Source organism: Herpailurus yagouaroundi, unplaced genomic scaffold (assembly GCF_014898765.1).
Source record: "Herpailurus yagouaroundi ecotype Mexico unplaced genomic scaffold, PumYag 211, whole genome shotgun sequence".
Taxonomy (NCBI): Eukaryota; Metazoa; Chordata; class Mammalia; order Carnivora; family Felidae; genus Herpailurus; species Herpailurus yagouaroundi.
Window position 1 is genome coordinate 5,111,867 of NW_024412442.1, and position 26,650 is coordinate 5,138,516.

The 26,650-nt window shown below is 40.6% G+C and overlaps 1 protein-coding gene across 6 annotated transcripts in view; it reads right to left on the reverse strand.

Moving 5' to 3' along the window:
• PRKG1 (protein kinase cGMP-dependent 1) overlaps positions 1-26,650 on the reverse strand; it is a 1,163,528-nt gene that overhangs the window by 105,236 nt on the left and 1,031,642 nt on the right. For all 6 annotated transcript variants that reach the window (XM_040454314.1, XM_040454315.1, XM_040454316.1 and 3 more), the window contains one exon: positions 5,628-5,702. In XM_040454314.1, the coding sequence (XP_040310248.1) occupies positions 5,628-5,702 (75 nt within the window). The remainder of the gene's footprint in view (positions 1-5,627; positions 5,703-26,650) is intronic.

Sequence of the window (26,650 nt, forward strand, 5' to 3'; positions counted from 1 at the left end):
ATTCAACCTTTCTGACTTAGACAACACCCCCGTCTTCCTCTGACGTCCAGATGCCAAATCCTTGCGCTGGCCTGACCTTGCTCCCCTTCAGCACCAACACCTACATTCGTGCAGAGACCTCCTGGCTTTGCCACCGGACTATCTCTCAAATGCTTTTCTCTATTCACCCAGCCCTCATTCAAGTCCTGTCCACAATCAGCTTTTCCCTGCAAAATACTCTGCTGGTTCTCTCTGCTTTCACTTCACAGTCTTCCAACCCCAGAGGAAAGGATGTTCAATTAGCAGGTCAACCAACTCATCTCTTCTGGTAACTTACAAGCCTGGAGTGATTTTCCTAAATCCTTAACACCCGACCTGACTTTGACTTTCCCGGTCCCAGGCTGATTGCACTTTGGTTCCCTGAATATGCATTCTGCGCATACTCATCTAGAGGGTTTGCAGATGCTATTTGCCTAGCTGCAATGCCCTCTGCATTTACTTGCCCAGCGAATACTAATTATTGCCTAACCAGCTAATTCATTAGAATTCAGCTCAAATCTAGATAAAATGTCACCTCCTCCGGGAAGCTCTCCCAGAACCATTAACGTGTGTCTCTCTCCCTCACGGCACCACACGCATCATGAAGGCAAGGAGCATGCCTGTTGTATTCACTGCTGTGTATGCAGCATTTTGTAGGAACCCAGAAAGTGCTGAATAAAATGCGTGCATATGACAAAGTGAATGAACACAGCAAAGGCAGGTGCGTGAGGCGCTGCGGACTCATCGCAGGGCCTTTGAATCTGTATTCGTATCAAGGGATGTTGTAGATTAAAACACGTGACTGGACACTCATTTGTAGCTTTGTATAAATTTCACCATGAGAAAGAGTCCCTCATGGAGAACGAAACTGAGAATCCTCAACTTGGATCATAAATAAACGCATTTACGAATCTACATTCTTCGAGCTGTCAGAGGAGCAAGATCCTTAGTATTAGAAAATAGGCTTCCTACTTCGTCTGCACATTGTGAAACACGGTGCCTGAGTCATCATTCAGTGAATTTCAAAGTGTTTATTAAGCGAATATGTATTCTCACAGGGAAATAACGCATACCTTTCATCACGAATGCTACTTTCCGCTCTAAATAAGCCTTAACGATGCTTAACTTTGATCTGCTGTTGTCTCTTCTAATGTCTTTGTGATTACAACTTCATATTTTAGAAAGAGAAGCCCTTAGTGGATAATTAGCAGCAATCACGAAAAGCTTAAACATGCCATAAAGGTAAAGATTCTGTCAAGAATAATTTTCTTTGTCGGTAATTTATGTGGTGAGAGGGGCTGAAGGCATATATCCAGCAGCAGGAAAGTTCGAAGAACCATTTCATGAGAACATTGCTCTCAAGCCAACCTTTCTGGACCAGCCACCCACACCGGATGAGAGGAGTGTTTCTGAAAAGGATGGTTTGTACATTTTGTGTAGGAGTCCGCCACTGAAGCCTGATTATGCTAACAGCTAATTAAGTTCTAAACATCTCAACTGCATCTATCTTTATAGTCAGGCCTTTTTTTTTTTTTTTCCTCCTTTTACCCAAATAGTCATAGTCGATGAGACAATACCAACAGTAAGTTCACAGGGATAAATACTGTGATCATTTCAGTAGGACTTTAAGAAATACTACTCTCATCTTTGGTGAATTCGGCAAAATCACGGAGACTCACACGGCAGAGCCAATCAACACCTCGGTTCTCAACGGTACAGACTTTGTGATCTATATAGAAATTTAGAGGCATTACAAGAATGATCCAGGGAATTGAGACCAATTAGAGCGTGCGCCTAGTCCCTGAAGTGGCAAACCTTAGAAGCTCCTTAAATATGAGATGAAGGCACAATATACTTAAGGGGAAGAAATTGAATAAAGAGACAACAGCGTTGACACAGATAGACATTTCAACTTGTTAGTTCAACTAAAAAGCTCTGCCTTGGGAATAATTCACAGTTTACCTCCGAGAGAGAGGACACCTGGTTAAAATGATACTTTCAACCTCAGAAATCTTCAGATATTATTGATTTTTTCCCATTTTTCAAATAATATTAAGGAACATGGGTTATGCATTCATTTGGATTTAATATTAATTGAACTAGAAAACTTTAACCTCTCCTAGTGAACTTATATTCAAGTATAATAACTCATTTATAGTCTATCAAATTTATGGTTCAAGTAATATTTTGAGCCACTTAGATGCAACTAGTCATTTGCTGTTCCTCTTTGTTCTTCAATCATAATTGAACATTCTTTTAGCCAAATGTTGCTATTATTTATTTATTTATTTTTAACATTTATTTATTCTTGAGAGAGACACGGAGCAAGACCATGAGCAGGGGAAGGGCAGAGCGAGAGAGGGAGACACAGAATCCCAAGCAGGCTCCAGACTCTGAGCTGTCAGCACGGAGCCCAACGCGGGGCTGAAGCTCACGGACTGTGAGATCATCACCCGAGCCGAAGTTGGACGTTTGACCAACTGAGCCACCCAGGTGCCCCTAAATGTTGCTATTTTTATCAAAATGGTATTTACGGATATTTTCCAGGCTAGGTGAAATTTCATGACATTCTACCGAAGTGAGAGCGGTTTGTCCACATACGAGTAAAGAGTTCCTGGCCAGGTAAAGTTAGTTTTATGTAATCAATATGCAATAATTATCTATAAATCAAGCCATTTATCAAAAGCTCTAGGATACACTTGCAGTGATTAATTCCACCAACAGTAACATTCCCTTTACAGCCCTTTATCATTCACAAAGCACTTTTACATACTCCTATCAATTAACTCACAGAAACACCATTTTTAAAGTAAGATGAGGCCATCAAGAGGCAGTGTAACTGGACTAAGACCAGGTGGTTGGAAACGATAAAGGGGGGAAGCAAAGCCCGAGGCTGTGGCCCCACGTTCAGGGTACTCTTCACACAGAATCTGTTCCAGTGAGAAGTATGGTCACCCTTCCTGGCCTGTAATTGTCAGATCTGAACGTTGCTGTATTTGTTTTCCCTGTTGTCTTTGGTTGAAGCACGTGTGAATGACCTCACAGATGCACAGAGTTCATGAGATGCAAGCACAGTCATCTTTATAGAGCCAGGAGGATGCTGGGAAGGATACAGCTAAGTCAAGGCGCCTTCCCATCACTGACCCATTTCAAGCCTGTGACCAGACTCAACTTTGGGTCAACAGGACTTACACAAAAACTTTCATTAAAGAATCTAACATCTAGCAGGAAACAGAAATAGACCACAGAATGCTTTAGTTTAAAAGAGGTATGGGGCGCCTAGGTGGCTCAGTCGGTTAAACGTCCAGCTTCAGCTCTGGTTATGATCTCGTGGTTTGTGAGTTCGAGCCCTGTGTTGGGCTCTGTGCTGACAGCTCAGAGCCTGGAGCCTACTTCGGATTCTGTGTCTCCCTCTCTCTCTGCCCTCCCCCACTTGCACTCTGCCCCCCCTCTCAAAAATAAATAAACATTAAAAAAATAAAATAAAAGAGGTCTGACTTTTTCTAGTAACTGCAACAATACATACACAGTTGCTCACGTAGATTTTAGATAAATTTTCAAGATTACCAGCCATTATATATATACAAAAGGTGTATTATACGACACATATTTATATGGAATGACCCATGGTAATCTTAATCGACTATATATACTCAAGAAAAAAATGCTAACATAAATTATAAAGATGAATTTTTATATAGCAAATGTTCCTCTAAGGATAAAGTCCAATAATAACAAGGGACTTTTATAACTTTTAAAACTGATAGGGTAGTTTATTTTATTTTATTTTTTTTTTAATTTTTTTTTTTCAACGTTTTTATTTATTTTTGGGACAGAGAGAGACAGAGCATGAACGGGGGAGGGGCAGAGAGAGAGGGAGACACAGAATCGGAAACAGGCTCATCAGCCCAGAGCCCGACGCGGGGCTCGAACTCACGGACCGCGAGATCGTGACCTGGCTGAAGTCGGGCGCCCAAACGACTGCGCCACCCAGGCGCCCCCTGATAGGGTAGTTTAAATGGCCCCCTCTGCCATCTCAGTAGGATTAGTGCTAATACCAGAAGCTAAACTTAGCATTAATATGTATTTTGACCGAGTGCAGGAAAAAACCCCAGAAAATTAATATCTACCACCCACAGTACAGGCAATCCGATGACTGTGTGCAGTTTGGCGTTAAAACTGCCTAGTGCGATTCCTGAGCAAATCTTGGCAAAGGCACGGCTGCCATTTGACCTCCGGATGTGTGTGTCTGTGTCCCTCCAAAGAGCGGAGGAAACAGAAGCAACCATACGGGGAAGAAATTGTGAATATATTGACAGCTTTGAAGATAAAAGAATTATCAGTCAAAATGAATTACAGTACTTATTTTTTTTTTTGTTCTAGACCAAAGTTTTAATCTTCCTAGATTCTCAAGGCAAAAGCAATTAATTTTTTTTTTTTTTTTGGCTTTTGAGGTTACTACAAAACCAACCAAATTCTGCCCCTGAACTATCTTTTTACTGATAAATTTTTGTCAGTTTAATCCTTCAGGTGTCCTGTGTGATATCACTACTAAATTGCTTTCACTTGAATTAGTTTGGGGGGGGGGGGCAGAAGAGGGGAGACTTATAAAGATTGCCATTTTGTAAAAGAAACCTAGATTTGTTTGTCAGAAAAAGCCAATCTCAAATAATTTCAATTCTTTGTCAAACAAGTTAAGGGTTTTTTTAATTTTCATTTTCATTTTTAAAAATTTGCATCCAAATCAGTTAGCATCTAGTGCAACAATTTCAGGAGTAGATCCCTTAGTGCCCCTGCTGACCCATTTAGCCCATCCCCCCCCCCCCACAACCCCTCCAGCAACCCCCAGTTTGTTCTCCATATTTATGAGTCTCTTCTGTTTTGTCCCCCTCCCTGCTTTTATACTATTTTTGTTTCCCTTCCCTTATGTTCATCTGTTTTGTCTCTCAAAGTCCTCAGAGGAGTGAAGTCATAGGATTTTTGTCTTTCTCTGACTGACTCATTTCACTTAGCATAATACCCTCCAGTTCCATCCAGGTAGCTGCAAATGGCAAGATCTCACTCAACAAAGTTAAAGGTTTAAAGTAGATACAATTGTATTTATGTTAGTAGATACAAAAAGGATAATTAATGGGATATGTACTATCTCCTATCATTCTGGTAACTTAGTGCCTCGGCAGTTCAAGAGGAAGCAACAGAGCAACAGGGTATTTGCAACGGGAAATACTTCAGCTTTGTTATTTCCCCTATAGTTTCACAAACAACTATTGCACACTGTGGCCGCCATTCATCCATCAAGTATTTTCAATGGGAGAAATAATGTTTGCATTCAATTATTTGCAGGGGGTTTTAAACTTACCATTTTTCCCTTGTGGAGATGATCTTGCTCCCCAAATTAAGATTTCATGTTTAAGAAGAGACTTACAGAGGAAGCATCCTATGTAGTAACTACCTTGAAATTTGCTAGTTCCCCCCTCTGAAGCAAGTGATTTCTTCTGTCAGAGTGCTGGGATTTGTTACGTCCAACAAAATAGTTAATCTTCTATTTATTCAAAATCAACTTTGAAAAATCAAGACTAAAGTCAAAGGAATAAAAAAATATCACTTACTTTGCTTTAGCTTCTGCGTCCTCATAGGCTTTATTAGACACGTCATCCAGTCCTCCAATCAAATGCTTGAAAGAGCTATAAGGAAAAACACAGTCATCAGGATAAATGCTCTGCAGAGTCCTAACAATGGCTACCTCATCAATGATACATTGAAACAATCTAAAAGGCTCTGAATAAAAATGAAGTCAAACATTTAAACCAGATACGTCATTAAGAAACATATCAGATAATGATACTGTCTCTGACAACGGTGACCTATTCCATCGTGTTTACCTCCGTGGTTCCCAACACCTAGAACTGGACCTGGTGAAAGGAGATATTCAAAGAACGGCTGGAATAAAGTCTGTGACACACAAAAGGACATATGTCAACAAAGTGGGTCAACTTTACTAGGGATCGTGACAAGATCTACCAATTATGGAACGCCTACTGAAGGCACTCTTCTTTTAATTATCATGAACATATATTGATTCCAGGTCTACAACACACTGTAAAAGACAAACATTATTATCTCCACGTGCCAAAAGTGTAAACTAATCTTCAAAGGCAAAATACATATGCAGAAGACAGGCACACGACAGAGGAGAATGATAGGAGAGTCAACTCGTTTTGGACGGATGAAGATACTGACTTTAGGATCAACCAGGAAGGGTGATACACCTGTGCAAACCCAATCTATCCCATAGCCTACATGGACCTAGAACTGTGTACAGACTTTATATAATGAAGTCTCATCTATCATAGGTCTACAACATAAACTATTACTGGGCCGGCACAAAAGGAAGACACACACACACACACATACACACACACAAGAATTACCCTTGAAAATTACTGAATGCAACCAGATACCAGAACTCTTATGTGCACTACATTCTGGCAAGCAGTGAACTGAACAGAGGAACAAAAGGAAAATCTACATTCAAAGTGCTCACATAACAATCAAGGCCCTCACTTACATGGTGCTTATATGCTGGCTACCACTGAATGCATTTTACATGTAGTAACACACAGTTTAATCGTTACAGCAACCCTGTGAGTCAGAATTAGCTCCACTGCATAGATGAGCATCCAAAGGCATGAGAGGTTATGAAACTGACCTGAAATCGTACAGCCCAGCAGCGTGAAGGCTGGTAGGGAAGGAGGCCACCATTCCCCCTCATACCCTCAAGACCTACACTGCGGCTTCCGGCCAAATCACTGTGCCTTCACGACAACCATAAAAGCCCCAGCGACGTCTAGCCTACGCATGGAGAATGGCAAAGAGCTGTAAGGAATTACATTTTAATTTTAAACCTCTAGAATCTCAATGCACAGAAAAAGCTTCGTGTGAGTATCAAATAATAAAATATGCCTGGTCAGGTCCTGAAACATAGGGTATTTGTTGATTTAAAGTTAAACATTGCTTAACCACTTTGACACACACTGGTTTTTGTTTTTGTTTTTATGAAAAATGTGTAAAGAGAGACTTGACTCTTCCTTGGAGGCTGGCCAAAAGGAGACAGGGCGGGTACGACATCAGTTCTGTGGGTAATGATCTCATCTGGGGGGCAGGGTAAGTGGAATGCTGAGCTAAAACATGAAGTATTTCTAATACAAAAAGGGACCAAAAGGAAGAGACAGAAGACTAAGGAATCAAGAACCACAGAGCATCACGTTTTCTGAGGTGAACTGTATTAATGAATGTCGAATGAATGGAGGCTGCCAAAGGCGATGGTCCTTATACAACTTTCCAAAGACATATAATTAGTGATAAAATAAATGATAAATAATAATCCCTTGCGGGGCTGGTTCAATATCTGCAAAACAATTAATGTGACTCATCACATCAATAAAAGAAAGGACAAGAACCATAGAATCCTCTCGAAAGATGCAGAGAAAGCATGTGACAAAATATAGCATCCTTTCTTGATAAAACCCTCAAGAAAATAGGGATAGAAGGAGCATACCTTGAGATAATAAAAGCCATGTATGAACGACCCAATGCTAATATCATCCTCAATGGGGAAAACCTGAGAGCTTTTCCCCTAAGGTCAGGAACGAGACAGGGAATATTCACTCTCACCGCTGTTATTCAACATAGTATTGGAAGTCTTAGGTTCTGCAATCAGACAACACAAAGAAATAAAAGGCATCCAAATTGTCCAGGAGGAGGTCAAACTTTCACTTTTGCAGATGACATGATACTCTATATGGAAAACCCAAAAGATTCCACCAAAAACTGCTAGAATTGATCCATGAATTCAGCAAAGTTGCAGGATATAAAATCAACGCACAGAAATCGGTTGCATTCCTATGCACCAACAATGAAGTGACAGAAAGAGAAATCAAGGAATCAATCCCATTTACAGTTGCACACACACAAAAAAAACCCATAAAATAACTAGGAATATATCTAACCAAAGAGGTGAAAAATCTATACACTGAAAACTATAGAAAGCTTATGAAAGAAATTGAAAAAGACACACTAAAAATGGAAAAAGATTCCATGCTCCTGGATAGGAAGAACAAATATTGCTAAAATGTTGATACTACCAAAAAAAATCTGCATATTCAATGCAATCCCTATCAAAATAACACCAACATTCTTCACAGAGCTAGAAGAAACAATCCTCAAATTTGTATGGAACCAGAAAAGACCTCAAATAGCCAAAGCGATCTTGAAAAAGAAAACCAAAGCAGGAGGCATCACAATCCCAGACTTCAAGCTATACTACAAAGCTGTCATCATCAAGACAGTATGGTACTGGCACAAGAACAGACACTCAGATCAATGGAACAGAATAGAGAACCTAGAAATGGACGCACAAACGTATGGTCAACTAATCTTTGACAAAGCAGGAAAGAATATCCCAGGGAATAAAGACAGTCTTTTCAGCAAGTGGTGCTGGGAAAACTGGACAGCGTCATGCAGAAGAATGAATCTGGACTGCTTTCTTACACCATACACAAAAATAAACTCACAATGGATGAAAGACCTCAACGTAAGACAGGAAGCCATCAAAATCCTCGAGGAGAAAGCAGGCAAAAACCTCTTTGATCTTGCCCGCAGCAATTTCTTACTCAACACGTCTCTGGAGGCAAGGGAAACAAAAGCAAAAATGAACTACTGGGACCTCATCAAAATAAAAAGCTTCTGCACAGAGAAGGAAACAATCAGCAAAACTAAAAGGCAACTGACCAAATGGGAGAAGATATTTGCAAATGACAGATCAGATAAAGGGTTAGTATCCAAAATCTACAAAGAACTTATCAAACTCAACACCCAAAAAACAAATAATCCAGTGAAGAAATGGGCCAAAGACATGAATAGACACTTCTCCAAAGAAGATATCCAGATGGCCAATCGACACATGAAAAAATGCTCAACATCACTCACCATCCGGGAAATACACATCAAAACCACAATTAGATACCACCTCACACTTGTCAGAATGGCTCACATTAACAACTCAGGCAACAACAGATGTTGGTGAGGATGCGGAGAAAGAGGATCTATTTTGCATTGTTGGTGGCAATGCAAGCTGGTGCAGCCACTCTGGAAACCAGTATGGAGGTTTCTCAAAAAAGTAAAAATAGAACTACCCTGTGACCCAGCAATTGCACTACTAGGCATTTATCCATGGGATACAGGTGTGCTGTTTCGAAGGGACACATGCACCCCCATGTTTATAGCAGCACTATCAACAATAGCCAAAGTATGGAAAGAGCCCAAATGTCCATCGATGGATGAATGGACAAAGAAGACGTGGCATATATATAGGTGTGTGTGTACATATATATATATATATAGATATATATATATAGATATATGTATATATATACACACACACACACACAATGGAATATTACTTGGCATCAAAAACAATGAAATCTTGCCATTTGCAACTACATGGATGGAACTGGAGGGTATTATGCTAAGTGAAATGAGTCAGTCACAGAAAGACAAAAATCCTATGACTTCACTCCTATGAGGACTTTAAGAGACAAAACAGATGAACGTAAGGGAAGGGAAACAAAAATACTATAAAAACAGGGAGGGGGACAAAACAGAAGAGACTCATAAATATGGACAAAAAACGGAGGGTTACTGGAGGGGTTGTGAGAGGGGGGATGGGCTAAATGGGTCAGGGGCACTAAGGGATCTACTCCTGAAATCATTGTTGCACTAGATGCTAACTAATTGGCTGTAAAATAAAAATAAATAAATAATAATAATAATCGCCATAGTGGAGATCAGTGTTCAAATACGATTTCTGCCATTGTTCTTTAAATGGTAGAGTTTCCCCTTCACATAGAACGTCTCAGTCATTGCCAAGGGAAACTCCCTATGCGAGATGGGTTTAAGATTGTAAAGTAAAGGGGTGCCTGGGTGGCTTAGTCAATTGACTGTCCAACTTCCGATCGGGTCATGACCTCATGGTTTATGGGTTCGAGCCTGGTGTCAGGCTCTGGGCTGACAGCTCGGAGCCTGGAGCCTGGTTTGGATTCTGCGTCTCCTTTTCTCTCTGCCCCTCCCCCACTTGCACTCTGCCTCTCTGTGCCTCTCAAAAATGAATAACCGTTTAAAAAATTAAAAAAAAAATTGTAATGTTAAAGACAGTATTTATTTTATTGTGAAAAAAAATCAATAACATCTGGTTGATTTTCTGTTTTTAGAGATAATGTAAGATTTAAGCACAGAGAGTTAAAAGTTTCTTATTCAAGATGACTCCAATTCTGCAGCACATCTGGGACTAAAATCTGCATTCCCTCATTCCCGCTCCTTCCTCTACAATATGTAGATATTTTTAATATAACTAAATCCAAAACATTGTGAAAAGGCACTGACAGAGAGGAGACAAAGAGCACGCTGTGGTTAAAACCGAAGAGGAACAGCCAGTATGGGAGCTTTTCAGATACACTCAGACTGTGTTCTTACATGTTTGACATGCAGAGTAATTTGGGGAGTTCAAATAGTTAAAAAAAATTCTTCCTCCTATTTATTTGACCTAAATATATTTTATGCAGGATAGGATATGATCAAAGATTTAGAGGGTGAATGGATGGCAATTATGGTAAGGATGAAGGCCTTTATAACTTAAGAAAACCTGTCCACCCCACTAGGGTTGGTTAAAACTATGCAGATCGCTTTTTGAAAAGGCAGTTTCAAATTCCTATTCGCAGAGTATACAAACGTAAAATCCTCCATCTGGCGAAGCTCTACAGAAAGCATCTAATCACAGGAATGAGTTTAAAAGTAAGTTGAGCCTGATTGAAAAAAAAAAAACACATTTAGACTGGTTACGAGCTCTTTAGAGACATTTTTGTTAAATCTTAGTCCTATCCAATGACAAGCATCACATTTGAAAAGAATGAACAAAAGTGGTATTTCCAGAGTGACTTTTTTTGGTGTAAGTTTTAAGAGGCCTTGATTTAAAGTACTAATTTTCTAGGTGGTGCTAATGATTCAGTATTTATTATCTTTCTTTTTACCACTAGATTAGAAAAAATGAAGGGAATAACATCAATTTACAAAGGCCCTTAACTTGATCAACAGGAATTTACTTCTGAAATAAACTCCCTCTAATTAAAGAAAATTCTTTCCATTTAAAATGTAATCAATTTATTACTACAGAAAACTTTTAAGAACTGTGAGAAGAAATTAAGAAGGCATCGGATTTCTCTATCCACAAATAACTAACAGGAATATCTTTACGTATTTCTTTTCACTGTTTTTTTTTTTTTTTCTGCAGAGCTCTATTGTTGTCTATTATAGGGCTGTAATCATAAAGCAACTGTGATTTATGTTGATTTCTACCTTAATATTAGGGCTGAAGTGTATACTTTTATTTTTAAAAACTCATAAGCAGTAGTTTCACAAAGAGTAGGTCATTGTATGTGCCTACTGTGGAGAGTACCCACTAATCCATGGCAGACACCAACACACGCACACTTACGCACACACACACACACTTACACAGACAGATGAAGAAGTGTGGCAACTGTGCACAAAAACATTTATATTTATATTCTCTATTACAGGTTAGACATATGGAATTTCTTTTCAAAATAAAATATCCAGGACAATCATCTTGGCTTTGAAATTGGAACCATATGTCCTTTGGAAATCATCTTTATTTAGAGAGCAATCCTGGCCAAGTAACATTTTTTTGAAACACAGAACAAAGGCTTCCTGCTAATATTCTAAGTGTTCTCCAACAGTAAGCCCAACATTATGCTTCTCTAAAAGTTTAAGAAAATGTGCCATCTTCAAGCTGTATTAGTACGTTCCAAGTGGTTGTCTCTGTCTGTGTATCCCTGCACTCATCAACGAATATTTTAAGAATCTTGATAAGCTTAATTGACGGTGTTACAGAATTATTCCCAGTGCAAGCATGAATGTTCCATTTTTTTCTTCCTTCTCACAGATTTTGTAAAGGAACACCTGCCATGTTTGTGGACCTACATCAAAGAGACGTTTGGAAAATATTACTATAGGCATCGGACACCTTTTTAAATATTTACTTAGGTCTTGTGACATTTCTTGGCTACTAAGGGAGAGGACTTTTGCTGTTTTATTAAGAAATTATAATGCAATGGTTTAAAAAGTTTAACAACAACTCTAGTCTCTGGGAGACTAGAGAACAAAGTTTGTTTATAAACAACCTCACAATTCGTGTATGAGTTATATTTTAGCCTTGTGAAATAAAAGAGCCAATTTCACATACATTCTAGACATAATTCCAGAATAAATGAAGAAGACGTTAATGAGCAACAGACTTTTATTCAGGGTATTTCAACAACAAAAGTTACTGCATGTTGAGGCAGTATTAGTGAGAATCCAATTTTAATGAGTCTTGACAATATTTTAAGGGGGTGGACAAAACGTTATGAGGTGAGAACACAGAAGTAGCAAGAGCAAACGGAAAATGCCTTTTATGTTTAATGCTGGTATTTCCAACATTCTTGCGATGAAGGAGTGGAAAAGAAAGAAGACAGAAAAAAGGGAGGAACGGAAGAGGAAAAAAGGGATTCAAAGAAAGGAAGAAGGGAAGGGAGAGGAGAGAAGGAGGAAGCAGAAATGCTCCTTCCACACCGAGAATGGTATTTATAGAAATTCTCCTTCAGAAATATCATAAAAGGCTATGTTTCTTATTCTAGGAAATTTGTCTGTTTCAGAACATGATAGTGACAGTAACTCAGTGGGTAATAATTTCAGTTATTAAGATGCTTTCATTATTAAGCCAAAACATCCTTTTGAACACAGCTGATTACTCAGTGGTGTATCTAAAAAGTGTGTAATTTTGCTCTTTGGTTGCGATATGATGAGGCTTCATCTAGAGAGAAACAGGCTATTATGTTATTAGAAGAGTGGTCCGGATACCAGGGGTGAGCATTATCATGTTGCTCAAAAATGACAGCATTTATATTTCACTTTACAGTTTACAAAGCACTTTCTCTAATAATAAATTACGTATGCATTCAATAATACCTATTAATCGATTTAGTCGTCATGATCTTTTCTCCTCTATTCCACCAAATTGTTCAGAGATCTTGTCTAAAAGTGCTTAAAATCATCTTTTTTTTCAAATTCAAAATAGGGTGGGAGAAAATCTCCAAACATATTTACAACAGATATTCTTGTTTATATCTTTAAGTAAGATGGTATTCTATTCTTAACAGTTAAAGATGATTGAGTCAAAATGAGCCAAAAGTAACATCTTAAACCCGGAACTATTACAAATACTTCACCAGTGCTAAGCAAAATATTTTTTAAGCATTATCTGAACTCTTGACAAAGCTTTCTTAGTTTGAATAGCATATATGATTACAGCCCATTAGACTTCCGTAATTTGAATCTTGCCTAAATCCTTAAAAGTATATTTATAGAAAATACGAAGTTAGCATTTCAAATTACTTGGGACATTTGCTACTTAGCTAAGTCCAAGATATCAGAAGCATTCTTCCATTTCTTTGGTATGTTTATGAAGAAAATCTGTTAGTTCCCTTTGTGGCTTCAAATGAAGGCTCTTTGTTGCTTATGTTTGATTCTTTTATTTTTTAACGACCACAGTCATAATTATCAATGGTTTATCTTATCAAGTACCATCTGAGTATATGTTTCCTTAGAGGGGAAAAGGAGCCCCAAGTTCAATAAAACCAGTGAACACTCATATCCTTCCAATTACCCATCCATCCATCCATCCAACCATCCGCCCACCCACCTATCCTTTCCTTCATCAATTCAGACACACTTATGTGTTTGTGCCATGCCATCTGTAAGGAACAACTCAAGCAACTGTGGTTATGCAACACGAATAAAATGCACCTTAAAGAAATTTATAGCTTTGTATTATAGAGAAGAAATATAATACAAGATGGGAGGGGAAGAGTGGTCGAATGCTATCAGAAGGAAGGCTCTAGTATCTATACAAAGAACGTTATCTATTCAAAAAACATTATGGCAGTAACTTCAGAGAAAGCAGTTACACTTTTATGAGCAAACAGTTTTCTGATCAATTTTTTTATTCTGCATATATGTTTCTATTTGTAGGAGAAAAATCACACACACCAAAGTGTTAGACATCTGTGTCTGTCTTTCCTTTGTAACAATAATCCTTATGTATCATGGGGATTATTCATTAAGGAAAACTGATTACAAATAATACACATTTAATTTAAACCATTAACTGATTATAATTATAAGCTTTAAAGGAATCAAAAGTGGAAGATAATTCAAAGTGGCCTAATTACCACAGAAATCAAAAGTTAAGAATTGAGTTCACAAACTCTGCTAATTCATTTACTATGATTTTTCAGCAACAAAAATCCACATTTTGTGTCTCATATGTCTGTATGGTTAGTTTTTTCCAGGGCAGAGCCTTGATGAGTTGACTAGGCTCATTACATTAGTCAACTGACACAGACTAACTTGAATTTTAATACTTGCTTTTTTTTCCTCATCCTAATGGTAATACATTGAAATTTTCAAAGGCACTAAACAACTCCAAAGAATAAAAGATAACTTGTAATTCTACAGCCTTGAGAACACTCCTATTTGGGCATGAATTTTCCTAGACATTTTAAAATTCTATTTCAGAGTCAGAACTGTATTGTTTTAGTACGTACTTGACTTCAGGCGATGCCTGCGCTTACATAATAAGCAACTTAATGGTCAAACGGACAAAAATAACAGTGTAGGACATCCTTGATGATGTAGAAACATACCATAGGGATTAATAAAATGTCTCAATCTCATTTATTTGTTTATTGAGTAATTGTACTGTTGAAACATTTGCAAGAGTTTCTGGCATAAGGTATTATTTCTTACTCTTTTCCAATTTTAATCTGTAACTGTTAAGGATACGTCCCACCTTAATAAAGAATGTAATAAAAGAAAAACTGTGTTTTAAAAGCCTTATTTTGAGATATTTCCCCCTAAACCACTTTCATTTTATAAATATTCCATCTTAACTAGTTATATACAAGATTCCTGTAATATTTTACCCTTATCTAAGCATGATTGAATTCCGGAATCTTTTGTAGATTAGCGCCACTCAAAGTATGACTGGTAAACTGTAGTGGTCTGAGAAGAGATTAGTAGTGAAGTTTAGAACATTTTTCTAAGTTTGGAAAATTGGATAGCAATTGGACATTGAGATATCCAAGATCAGTGGGCTCACATTTTTTGAACAGAGCGTAAACCTGTTTAATTATTACCAAATTCATGAGGTGAGAAACATTGGGTACAAACTGCATACAATTCATATACAGAAGGGCGATGTTAAATGTCTGATATTTTAAGATTAGTTGGCTAATTGTGGCCCCAAATATATAAAACCCAGAATCTATTTCTTTCATTAAAAGATAATTTAAATTGAACCCTAACTTTACAGGATAAATGGACAGAACTGGGTGTTAATGAAGGATTCATGAAACTAGAACATCATTTGTTCCATTTTGGGTAAAAAATAAAAATGAATACCCCAAGTGTGTTGAAACTGTCTTAAAAACAACTGCTTCATTTCCAACCAGACATCTCTTTGAGATGGGTTTCTCTGCTCGGAGCATATTAGACAAAACACAAGTTTCAATACACATCGTTCTCTACAAATGGCATTTCCATCCAGCCGGTCTAGACTAGAAAAGTCACCAAGGAAGAAACAGGTACACGTGGCACATTAGGAACAGATATTGACATACACACTGTTCTTTAAAAGTGTAAGTACTGTAGTTCGAGCGGAGAACTGCTACATTACTCATCAATTTTGCCCCTGTTATGACTGCCAGTCACCGTAACAACCATTCTCCTTGTTGCTTATACACACACTTTCAACGACACACTTTCAGTGTGAGAAACCTGTGTGATTCTTTCTTTGCGTGGCGGAGTTAACTTTGGTCTGATATTTTTATCGAAACATAATTTTATGTATGTTCGATCTAATAGTTTTTCAAAGCAGACATTATGCCTTTTTCCCTTTTATTTTTCTAGTAACCCACTGATATTTTATCTTACGAAAGCATCTCTCATGATGAATCGGAAATTAAAACAAAAGTGGTCCCAAGCATAGGTCCTTGGAGAACCACTGTCTGACTCACCCCTCTCGCCTCCTCTCTTACGTGCCCTTTTCTGAATCCTACCCGGTGGCTGTTTGCCCTTTTAGAGCACTTATTGCAAAGTTCTGGATGTGGCAGATTTCTGGTCACTCCCCTTGATTAGGTACTGAGCCCTTTGATGTCCAGGTTCTCTTTTCTCTTTTTTTTTTTAAACCATGTATCTCTAGTACCAGTAAAGCATCTGCACAGAACACATTCAATTAAATGTTTTATTGAAGAAATTAATGCAGGTGTTATCGATTTCTGTAACACATCAAGGGATTCCCTAGTTCTGGAATTGAATTGCCCTATATGTAATGAATTTTTTTTTTTCTGAAATAGAGAAATACATTCTATGTATTTTTAGAGGGAAGTTAGAATAAAAGACATGTTAAAGAATTTAAAGCTACAAATAATATATGTTAACATACTGACACAACTGCAATATAAAATATTTATAAAAAGCACAGGTACATAAACAATAGAAAACATGACAGCGTAACATGGTGAAATCAAGGACGATGCCGTTTCCATCACCCTAAGAACTCTATCATGCGCGGCAAGTAAAGCAAGTCAAAACAATCACATACTCTGGGCGTCTCCTGGTTCACTCCGGCTAGTGTGGAAAGCGGCCCCAGGGAAATAGGAATGAGCTTCTCTGGGTAATGAAGCCTCCTCTCCACCAGGCCCAGTGACCCTACCTTATCTGTCATGTTTCGGAGGGTGTCACTAATGTGGGACAGCTGGGGTCTCACAGCCTCTGTTTTCTCTTCTGGATAACCTTACTTATTCTTTCCAGGACTTACTCTACATCAGGGGTCAACAAATTTCTGCCTGCAGACCAAATACGGCCCAAATGCCTCTTTGGTAAGTAACGTTTTATTGGAACATGGCCACACTCATTCTTTCATATATTGTCCATGGCTGCTTTTACATATAACAGCAGAGTTGACTAGTTGTCATGGGGAAAGAGTGGCCTGCGTAACTGAAAATATTGACTCTCTGGCTCTTTACAGAGAGTTTGTTCTAGATCATCGTTTTTCCTTCACGCCGCCACCCCACATAAAATCCAACACCAGATGTTATAATTCTACCTTCAATAATCTGAAATAAATCCCCTTTTCTCTATAATCCCTTTGGTCCCTACCACCATTCTCTCCTTGGAAATTACTGTAATGGCCCATTTCCTTACGCGGTAGGCAGGGCCATCTTTTAAACACCTAAATCAGATCGGGTCTCTCCTCTCTGACCTCTCTGCCTGATCTCTCCTATTATACTTCCTCTGCCCTTAGAGTACATCAATCTTGCATCTGCCCCAGGGCCTTTATCTTCTGCCTGGATCATTCTTTCTCTAGATTTTGCATGGCTTTTTCTTAATGCCATTCAGGTCTCAGAGGGGTCTTCTCTGACCAACAAACGGAAAGTAAAAAGCCCAGATCCTCACTGCCATGACTCTGTGTCATTTAACCCATTTTGTTTTAATCCTAGAGTTTATCACTTGCTAAAAACTTGATTCGTTAAATATGTGTTGTCTTTCTCACACTAGAATTTTCATGAGATCAGGGACCTGATCTATCTGATTTATCAGTTACTCTTTAAGAACGAGAATATTGCCTGATGTAAAATAGAACAATAGAAATTTGAAGTGAATTAGTGGATAGAGGGATTCATTCATTCATGGTGTTGACCAGAAGGCAAAGAGTTAAGTCTCCTGAAGCAAAGTTTTATTAAAATTCATGGTTTAGGAGTTGAAAGTCCGGTGTCCGTGTGCCTCTTGGAACATCCACCTACACGAATAATAAACTGTTAGCACAAAAGTTTAGTTAAAATGAACTCCTTATCTAAATTTTGGATCCTGATGAAGACATACATTGGTATAAATATGAGCGAGGTGGTTTGAAACACTTAGCAATTTATCAGGGAATTACATATAGGACATTAAATGAGGGTAATTATTTTAGATGGTAATGAAATTTATACCCATGAATCCCAACTGCAATTAAAGTGCAAGAAAGGATTAAAAAATGCAGCGCAACTTTCATTTTCAATTAAAAACAGAAGAAATTAGAATCAAATGTCATGTGACAGTTTAGCCTTTTAGGTTAGAGAAGAAAAGTATGGTTCTAAGTATAGAATGTCCTAAAACACCAAATTCATAAATTTCATTCTCCTTTAAAAAATATCTGCCAAGCATGCTTAAATCAGACAGTCCATGCAATGGACAGATTTCCTGTGCCTTACCAATTATTTTAAGTATGTGTTAAAAAGTCTCTTTTCTTCCCTGTATCACATACATACTAACAGAAACAGACATCATTCATTACTCTTTCTGCCATGGACACTCTGGGCCAAAATACCACTGTTTTGACATGAAAACCAGAGATCATATTTCTTATATATCTAATAATTTCATTAAAACAATCCATTTGGCTCAATGGAAACAAAATATGAATAACTAAATAATTTAACTTTTCTCATAATGCAGTAGATTCTCCAAGACAATTTTGATGTCCATTTTCTCAATAAGAATATGCAAACTAATGTTCATTTTTCTTCCAGATTTTCCTGTTTTCAAAGCAGAATCTATGCTAACAGTGGATATTTTATCTATCAAATATTTTCAAAAATCCTCTTAGAAATTATTTACAAATTATAAATCCATAGAATCGACAGAAAACTTACCAAAATTGTCTAAAACTAAATAGGCTACACTTATTAAAAGCAATAAAAATCCATAGCTGATATATTTTAGTTTATATAGTTGTATCAATTATGTCAGTTACCAGTTAAAACAATTCTCTCTTTTGTAATGGGCTATTTAATGGACATGGGAACATAAAATACTATGAAAGTCATTAAAATGTTTTCTTTCATTAAATTGTTCTTAAATTGAAAATGACATGTTAATATAGCCCAATAAATCTCTCTCAAAGTATCTTTACAGTATGCTTACATTATTTCTGCCTTGAATGTTTTGGAAACAAAGACAATGCTGGTTCCTAGCTTAACAATTTTACAAAAAAACAGTGTGTCCGTGGACTTTGTATTTTGGCTATCATTACGGGACTGGAAAAGAAAAAAAAAAAAAAACAAAAAACACTTAACAAGAAAAAAACATCATTAGAAGCTAAGAGATAAATATATCCTTTAATGTCACAAATGAATGCTTAGAGAATCTAGTAATAACAAAAATAACAAGCAAAATCTAATGTTTATTTATTTCTGAGAGAGAAAAAGAGACAGAGTAGGAGCAGGGGAGGGGTAGAGAGAGAGGGAGACACAAAATCCGAAGCAGGCTCCAGGCTCCGAGCTGTGAGCAGAGAGCCCGACTCGGGGCTCGAACTCACAAGCTGTGAGATCGTGACCTGAGCCGAAGTCAGACACTCAACCACCTGAGCCACCCAGGCACCCCTGTACTAACTATTTTACAGGAATTTCCTTGTCTGGCAGATAAAGCAAATGGGTAAGTTGCCAACTGGATAAGTTTGTGCAGCGGCAACCAGACTCTAGTACCTATAATCTTAACTGTCACTCACATGGTTGGTCTCTCTCGATACAGAAAGTGGAAGCCAGCTGGTTACTGGCTGGGGTTAGGATTGGGTACCACACATCTGCCGTCTCTCCTGTCCGTCCTTCAGGGTCAATCCAATTCTTTAAAAGAAATATTGTTCTATTTTTAAAGGTCATCTTATTTCTTCAATTGCACCCTGTCTATGGAAGTTCTGATTCGGAAGCAGGGGAGTCAACCACGGCTGTGACCACAAGATAGTACAGGCGGGTGGCCTAAGCAACAGAAATCTGCTTCTTTCCCAGTTCCCCGGGCGGGGGGTCCAAGACCAAGGGGCCACGGGGTTAGTTTCTGGTGAAGCCTTTCCTCCTGTCAGACACACAGGCCTTCTCCCTGTGTGCTCAGGAACCCTCCCCGTGTGTGCACCCCACCGATGTCCCTGCCTCCTACCCCGGGGACGCCAGTCCTTTGAGATCAGGGCCCCACCCTCTAATCCCCTTGGAAAGGCCCATCTCCAAATACGGTCGCAGGAGGGGGTGCGGCCTGCGACATGTGGATTTGGGGAAGGTGATTCCGTTCAGGAAGAACTAGTAGAAAGGGTTGTGATTTCTGAGAGGTTCCAAAAAAGTTAATTTCTTGGTTTCCATTGGTTTCCCTGGCCCTGAAGTACGGTGACACGGTCATCTCATTTCCTCCCAGGGAAATGGCCCCAACTTCTCCCGAAAGCAACCCCCCGCTTGATTGCCTCGACCACAAACCCCATCTCTCTCTTCCAGACTCCAGTGCCTCCAGTAACATTCCCTGTCGTGTCACCGTCCCCTTGAGACTTTGCCTTCCTGCCAGCCTATGAGGAAGATGGCCTCTCCAACCCTAAAACACTTTGTGACCAAACGCACAGTTGGGATGAACTGCGTTTCCTGTCTCCTGGTGTCCTTCTTCATGGATGTTATCAAGCCCTGGCGACCTGACACGCTAGTCCCATTTTACTCTTATTACAGCTCTTCTCCCAAGCCCATCGCTAATCCACTGTTGACCCCAGAGGTGGTCTCCTTCCAGTCCCAGCCTCACTGACCCCCCTGAGATCCCCGTCCTGCTGGATGGCTGTTCTGGGAGTGGCCTTGAGATAGAAACTGTGCTGACACACTGAACCGTCCTGTTCGGTTCCAATCCCTGATGCTTCACTCTGGATCCTCCTCCTCCCCCTCCCCCTCCCCTCCCCCTCCTCCCTTCTTCCTCCTCCTCCTTCTCTTCCTCCTCCCCTTCCCCTCCTACTCCTCTCTCTCCCTCTCCCCCTCCCCCTCCGTGCTACTTCTCAGGGTGTTCCACACACACCTCTCCCTCCACCATCCCTTACAGGTAAGTACCACCCAACCTGTGTCCTGTGCCTGCTCTTCCCACCCAACCGATTGACTTACTTTCCTGAAATAGTTACTGCCTACGGGTTCAGTCCTGGTTTTCACCCCCATCATCTCAAGGAACCTCACAAGGGCTCTGTGAGGAGACTACCATGATCCTTACTGTGTAGGAGGTTCACAGCAGGTTTACCGAGACTCTGTGCTTCTGACATTGGGATCAGACCATTCTCCACCGGAGGGCGGTCCTGGGCAACGGAGGATACTTAGCAATGTCCCTCACTTCTGTCCACTTGATCCCCTTAGAAAACCCACTTGTGACATTAAAATATGTCTCCAGACTTTGTCAAGGCCTCCATTCGGGAGCAAGAGACAAGAGGAAAGGCTTAGAGGGTTAGGTAACCTGCCTGAGACCACAGAGCTAGAAGTAGTCAATCTGGGATTTGATGGTCTGATCTGCACTGGACCCTAGTTCTCACACAATACGATAATTACCCTTTCCTCAAGCTGGCTCAGGAGATAGCATTAATCGGAAGACTTGAGCTGGCATCCTAACAGCAGTTAGGATCCCAGGCTGACGGCCGTCAAGTCTGCACCTCTATCCTTGAATGTTCCAGATCCACACCGAGATGCCTCCCTGCGCACAGTGTACCCTGTGTCTCTCCCCGGTCCCTCAAACTCAGCTCCGCCATCGCCGCCTTAACCACCTTCCATCAGACTCACTGCTTCAAGAACCGTCTCCCTGAATCCAACTGTCATTCAACCAGCAACGCAGGCCAGGCATCTTGGTGTTGCGGGTGCCTCTTCCCTTTGATTCAAGCCCGTCACGTCTGTCTTCGTAACCTGTCCTGACTTGGTCCCTCCTTGTCATCTCTGCTCCCAGTGCCTCATTCAGGCGATCGACATTCTGTCATACGTCAGAAGCAATTCTTGGTATCTCTACCTCAATCTCTCCCACTTTACTCTTAGAAAGAGACCCTTAACGGAATCTAGCTTGCCGGCTGACACTTGATTTGCTGGCATAAAAGCACCAGCATAAAAAAGGTGTAACACACAGATCTACTGTGTGGCTCTGAGAAAGTCACTGAGCCACTACGACCCTTAGTTTTCTTTTCTAGACTTATTTTTAACGTCCTCTTTTCCCATAGGGATGTAGTGTGGTTGCATCGAGATAAAATAGTAAAACAAAGGCATATTGAGACGCTCAGAAATTCATGTAATAAGTTCTCTCAACACTTTTCCTTCTTCCCCACCAATGACCACAACCTGCATCATCTACAAATGGGAGCCTTCTTATGTCATAATTTTGAGCTTTTAATTTAACTGGTCACTTGGATGATTTCCACACTTCCCTGTCTACTCTTCCTTTCCAGGTACCTTGTTAGCCTTTCCTATTTACGCCTGACCTTTCAGAGAAAGGTTATTCGAGCTCTTTTCTGCTCTCACAATTTTCTGAAGCCTTTTAAGTGTGTTTATTCTTCTCCAGGATGGAGATGCAGTTGCAAAAATGAAACGAATAACTAGGCTCCATGTATCAATTACAAGAGACGAATAAATGTCAAACCGACTCTTCTTGGGTGTTGACCTATTTCTTGCCCCGCGGCTGATTCGCCCCATCATGTCATTTAAGACTGTTTCAACCCAAATGTCAAGCTGGTCAGGGTGCAATACAACAAATGTTCTCACACATCACCAGTGGGGAGCGAGCCGGAGAACAGGTCTACCTGACGATTTTCAAATATGGAAACCAATTTGACAATAAATCTCATATTAAAATAAAAATAAAAATAAATAAGTAAAAATTAAAAAAAAATATATGCATATCCCATGAGTCAGCAATGCCACTACTGAGGAGCTCTTCAAGGAAACGCGTCCAAAGAGGGACGAAGCCACATGCGAAGAATTCTTTACAAAAATTAAAAATCGAAGCGAGTTTACCTGGTCCAGCACACTTAGGCAACTAAGGAGAGAAAGGTCCTCAGCTGATGCTCATGAGAGGTTTTTCTGAGCACGGTAAGTGTGATAAGGCAATGTGATGCAATGGGCTTTGAAAGCAGAAATGGGCTCCCACACCAGCTCTCTACTTAAAAGCTGTACGTTTTGCAACATGATACCTTGGCCGTCTGGAGCCAAGTTTATCTTTACAAGAGAGCAGAAAAAGCATTCTTTGTATGCTTGCTCTTTGAGAAATCACGTGTGGATGTATATGTGTGTCACCAATCTACTAATCTCAATGCGCTTTGAGATTGGCACAAATGTTTAACAAATGACAGGGTAACTTTGTCTACTTATACCTATCTCTATATTTACGTAGGCTGTGTCTGTAGGTGGACCAAGTAGAAAACGGACTTAGGCAGTGAGATCTCACTATTTAAGGAAATATACCAAAATATGACTGGTAGGTACCTTTGGATGGCAGAATTCGATTTTTCTGTGCTTCCCAATTTTTCTCAGTGAGCAGTTATGACGCTTATAATCACCTGATACTGAATGACTAAAAATGTAAAAAACAAAACAAAACACAACAGAGAGAAAATAATGCAGCATAAAGTTCTCACTCGGTGAGACTGCAGGTTTCTCATCTAGATGAAAATATACTATCTCCGGTTTACTGGGTAGGACAACATCATCCTTCTCAACAACCAAATTTGCCTTTGCCGGCCTGGTTTCTGTGTTCGTATTTGTTCCATTACACGAACGCGGCAGGGCTGTGTCTGATACAAACGTTAAATTCCATCTAAACGGGTACACTCTGAAAGGTCCTTCTTTAAGTAAAGCTTAGTCTAGGAATAAGATTTCACGGTTCTTGTAGCTGATGCTAATCCAGTTCATGTGTCTATCCTAAAAGTTTCAAAATGAGTACCAACTGCTAGCCAGATTGAGAAATAAAAAAAAAAAATGCAAGTCTTAGATCTTTATGACCCAGCTGGGCCCGTAATAACGGTCTCCCCAGGGAAGTGTTTCTCCTAAAGGAAGCAAAATCTCTTAACTGGACCAGAAGAAAAGCAACGTGAGTATCTAACCTAGAATCCAACTTTCAAATCTAATGATGACACTGTTGGTTTTTAAAGGAAAATTGATCAGAAGGTGACCCTGGCAACCCTCCCCCCTCCTGGTTGAGCTCTAGAATCCCAGTAGCATTATGACCCCCTCAAACAAATAGCCCCAACACCCCCCAGAAGACCCTTTGGGGAAATTTCAAATATCAAAGTTCAAATATTACCTCTGTGATGGAAGAAATTAAGACTGATTTCTCAGACATGGAAACAGACTTTCTTACTCATTCACACAACTGGCGAAGGAGTTCCAAAGGCAGTGCTGAATCGCTAAATAACCATTTTTCAAACATCCAAGTGGGGAGGGAAGGCAAGCCCCAGAAAAAGAGAATGGATTTAAGCTTTTAGGGGGGGAAAGTGAATTACTTATCCACCAAGGTAAGGTGAAACAAACAATCACTCTCATTAACAACACCAAAGCTGTGATTGTAAGATCTTAAAACTGATTAGCTGTCAACTCCCACATCAATTTCCATTCATCAGCTGATTGTCAGGAAAGGTACACACTCCTTTCCCACCTCCGACGGACTTCTCCGTCTATACAATACCGCTTGCACAGGTGGACCTTCTCATATCCCTAACTGAATCGACCTCCCTCTGCCTCAGCCTGCTGTATGTCCCAGACTGTGGATCGGCTAGAGACATCCACCACGCTGCCCAAGATGAAAGCCCTTGTCGTATCTCCTGCATTCCATAACTCCCCAAAGTCGGGGCGATCCCTGGGGCTGCTGCAAGTCTCCCATAAGCCTCCCTGCCTGAGTTCTGCTCATCGGAATCAACCTTCCCATTCCCTCCTTCCAAACCAAATGCAGACGGTGGCAGCAGCAGCGGCCTCCTGTTGGATGCTCGCTGCCCCGGGGACAGAATCCCTATTCTTTGCATCTGAGAGATTTCTTCCTAATTTGTCTACCTCTCTTCTTTCCAACTCTGTCTCCCTGCACTCCACCCACCCAACGGACTGTCCAGTGCCTAACCTCCCAAGCCCTCTGTTCCCGCCCTTGCCGCTAGTTACTGTAGGCTGGCCTCTCCCAGTCCCTTCTCTCTGTGCATGCCCTTCCCTGGACGGGAGCAGACTCCACCCTCCCTTCCTGCACGTACAACCGCCCGCGAAACTTAAAGACCTGTTTCACGTGTGAACTCAACCAGCAAGTCCTCCGGGACGCTCCAGGCACGACACGCTCCCCCATCCTCTGTTCTCCACGATTATTATTATTATTACTTTTGAACTGGAATGGTCTCTCAGGTTGATTTTCAGTGCATCTGATCTGACCAGGAGTTCGTCCAGGGCAGACAGACTTTGCTATTTATCTTTATTGCTCTGGACCTCAAATAGGATTTGGTGTGGAATCTGTACTGGTTGTTGATTTCCTGCCTGTCGGCTCTAAATTCACCCTTTTTGCTCTGTAAAAACAGATCTGGGCCAGTTGTTTCTTCTTTGGCCGACTGGCACTGAGACTCTGTCAGCAGAGGGCACCGGGGAGATACCGCAGGAGTGAGGGTTTTGCCTCATGTTCCGGGGTGCTGGGAGTTTCTCGTCCCTTCTCCTGTGGCCGGCGATGACAGGACTGGAGACCAGGAACACCCAGCAGCTGGCAGCTTCCCCAGGGGATTGCCCCCTCAGGTGGTTTTACAGCACCCTGTGGATGGCTTTCCCTGGAGCCCTTAGGCAGTGTGATCTCACTATTTAAGGAAATATACCGAAGTATTACCGGTGGTTACCTTTGAATGGCAAAATTGTATTTTTCTGTGCTTTCCAATTTTCTAGTGCGGATTTCGGGCACACGTGCTATGGTTCGGGGTCACGGCACCTGGCTGCCATCACACGGCCACGTCCTTCCAGCTGGGGTGATGCTCCCCGCACCCCCCTGGGGGACATTTGGCAATGTCTGGAGCCACTTTTGGTTGTCACACTGATAGGTGGTGGGGAGTTACTACCAGCTGGTGGGGAGAAGTCGGGATCCTGAGAGCCCCCCTAGGAGGCATAGGACCGCACCGTGACAAACCCACAATGTCTGGCCACCGTGTCTGGCCCACAATGTCACAATGCGGAGTTTCAGGACCCCTGCTCCAGGGCAAGGCAGCAGCAGGGTGGGGGGGGGCGGGACAAAGGAAGGGCTGGGGAAGGTCTCCAGCTCTCTTGCAGGCCTGGGGCTAGTGCCTCTTATACCTACTGTCTCTGAATTCTCTGGAACTCTTTTCCTTTCTGGCTAGCTTGTTACTCCAATCCCCTATTACCGTCACTAATTCTTTAAAACCAACTTTTCTTGCTCAGATTACTCTGTGCGGCTTCTCTCCTGATGGGACCCTGACTGATACAGAGTTATGCGCCCTTCCATTCTGACAGATTCTTAGCGAGGGCTTAGCATACTCCTTGACATTGTGCTGAAATCTGAGGAGACCGCGCAGAACAACACGAACGTGGCTTCTGTCCTCCTCAAGCTTGCAGTTTACGAATCAGAACGGACCAACAAGCATCGGACATATGACACAGCAAGGGTAGGGTGGGATCTGAAACATGACAGGAGAGCC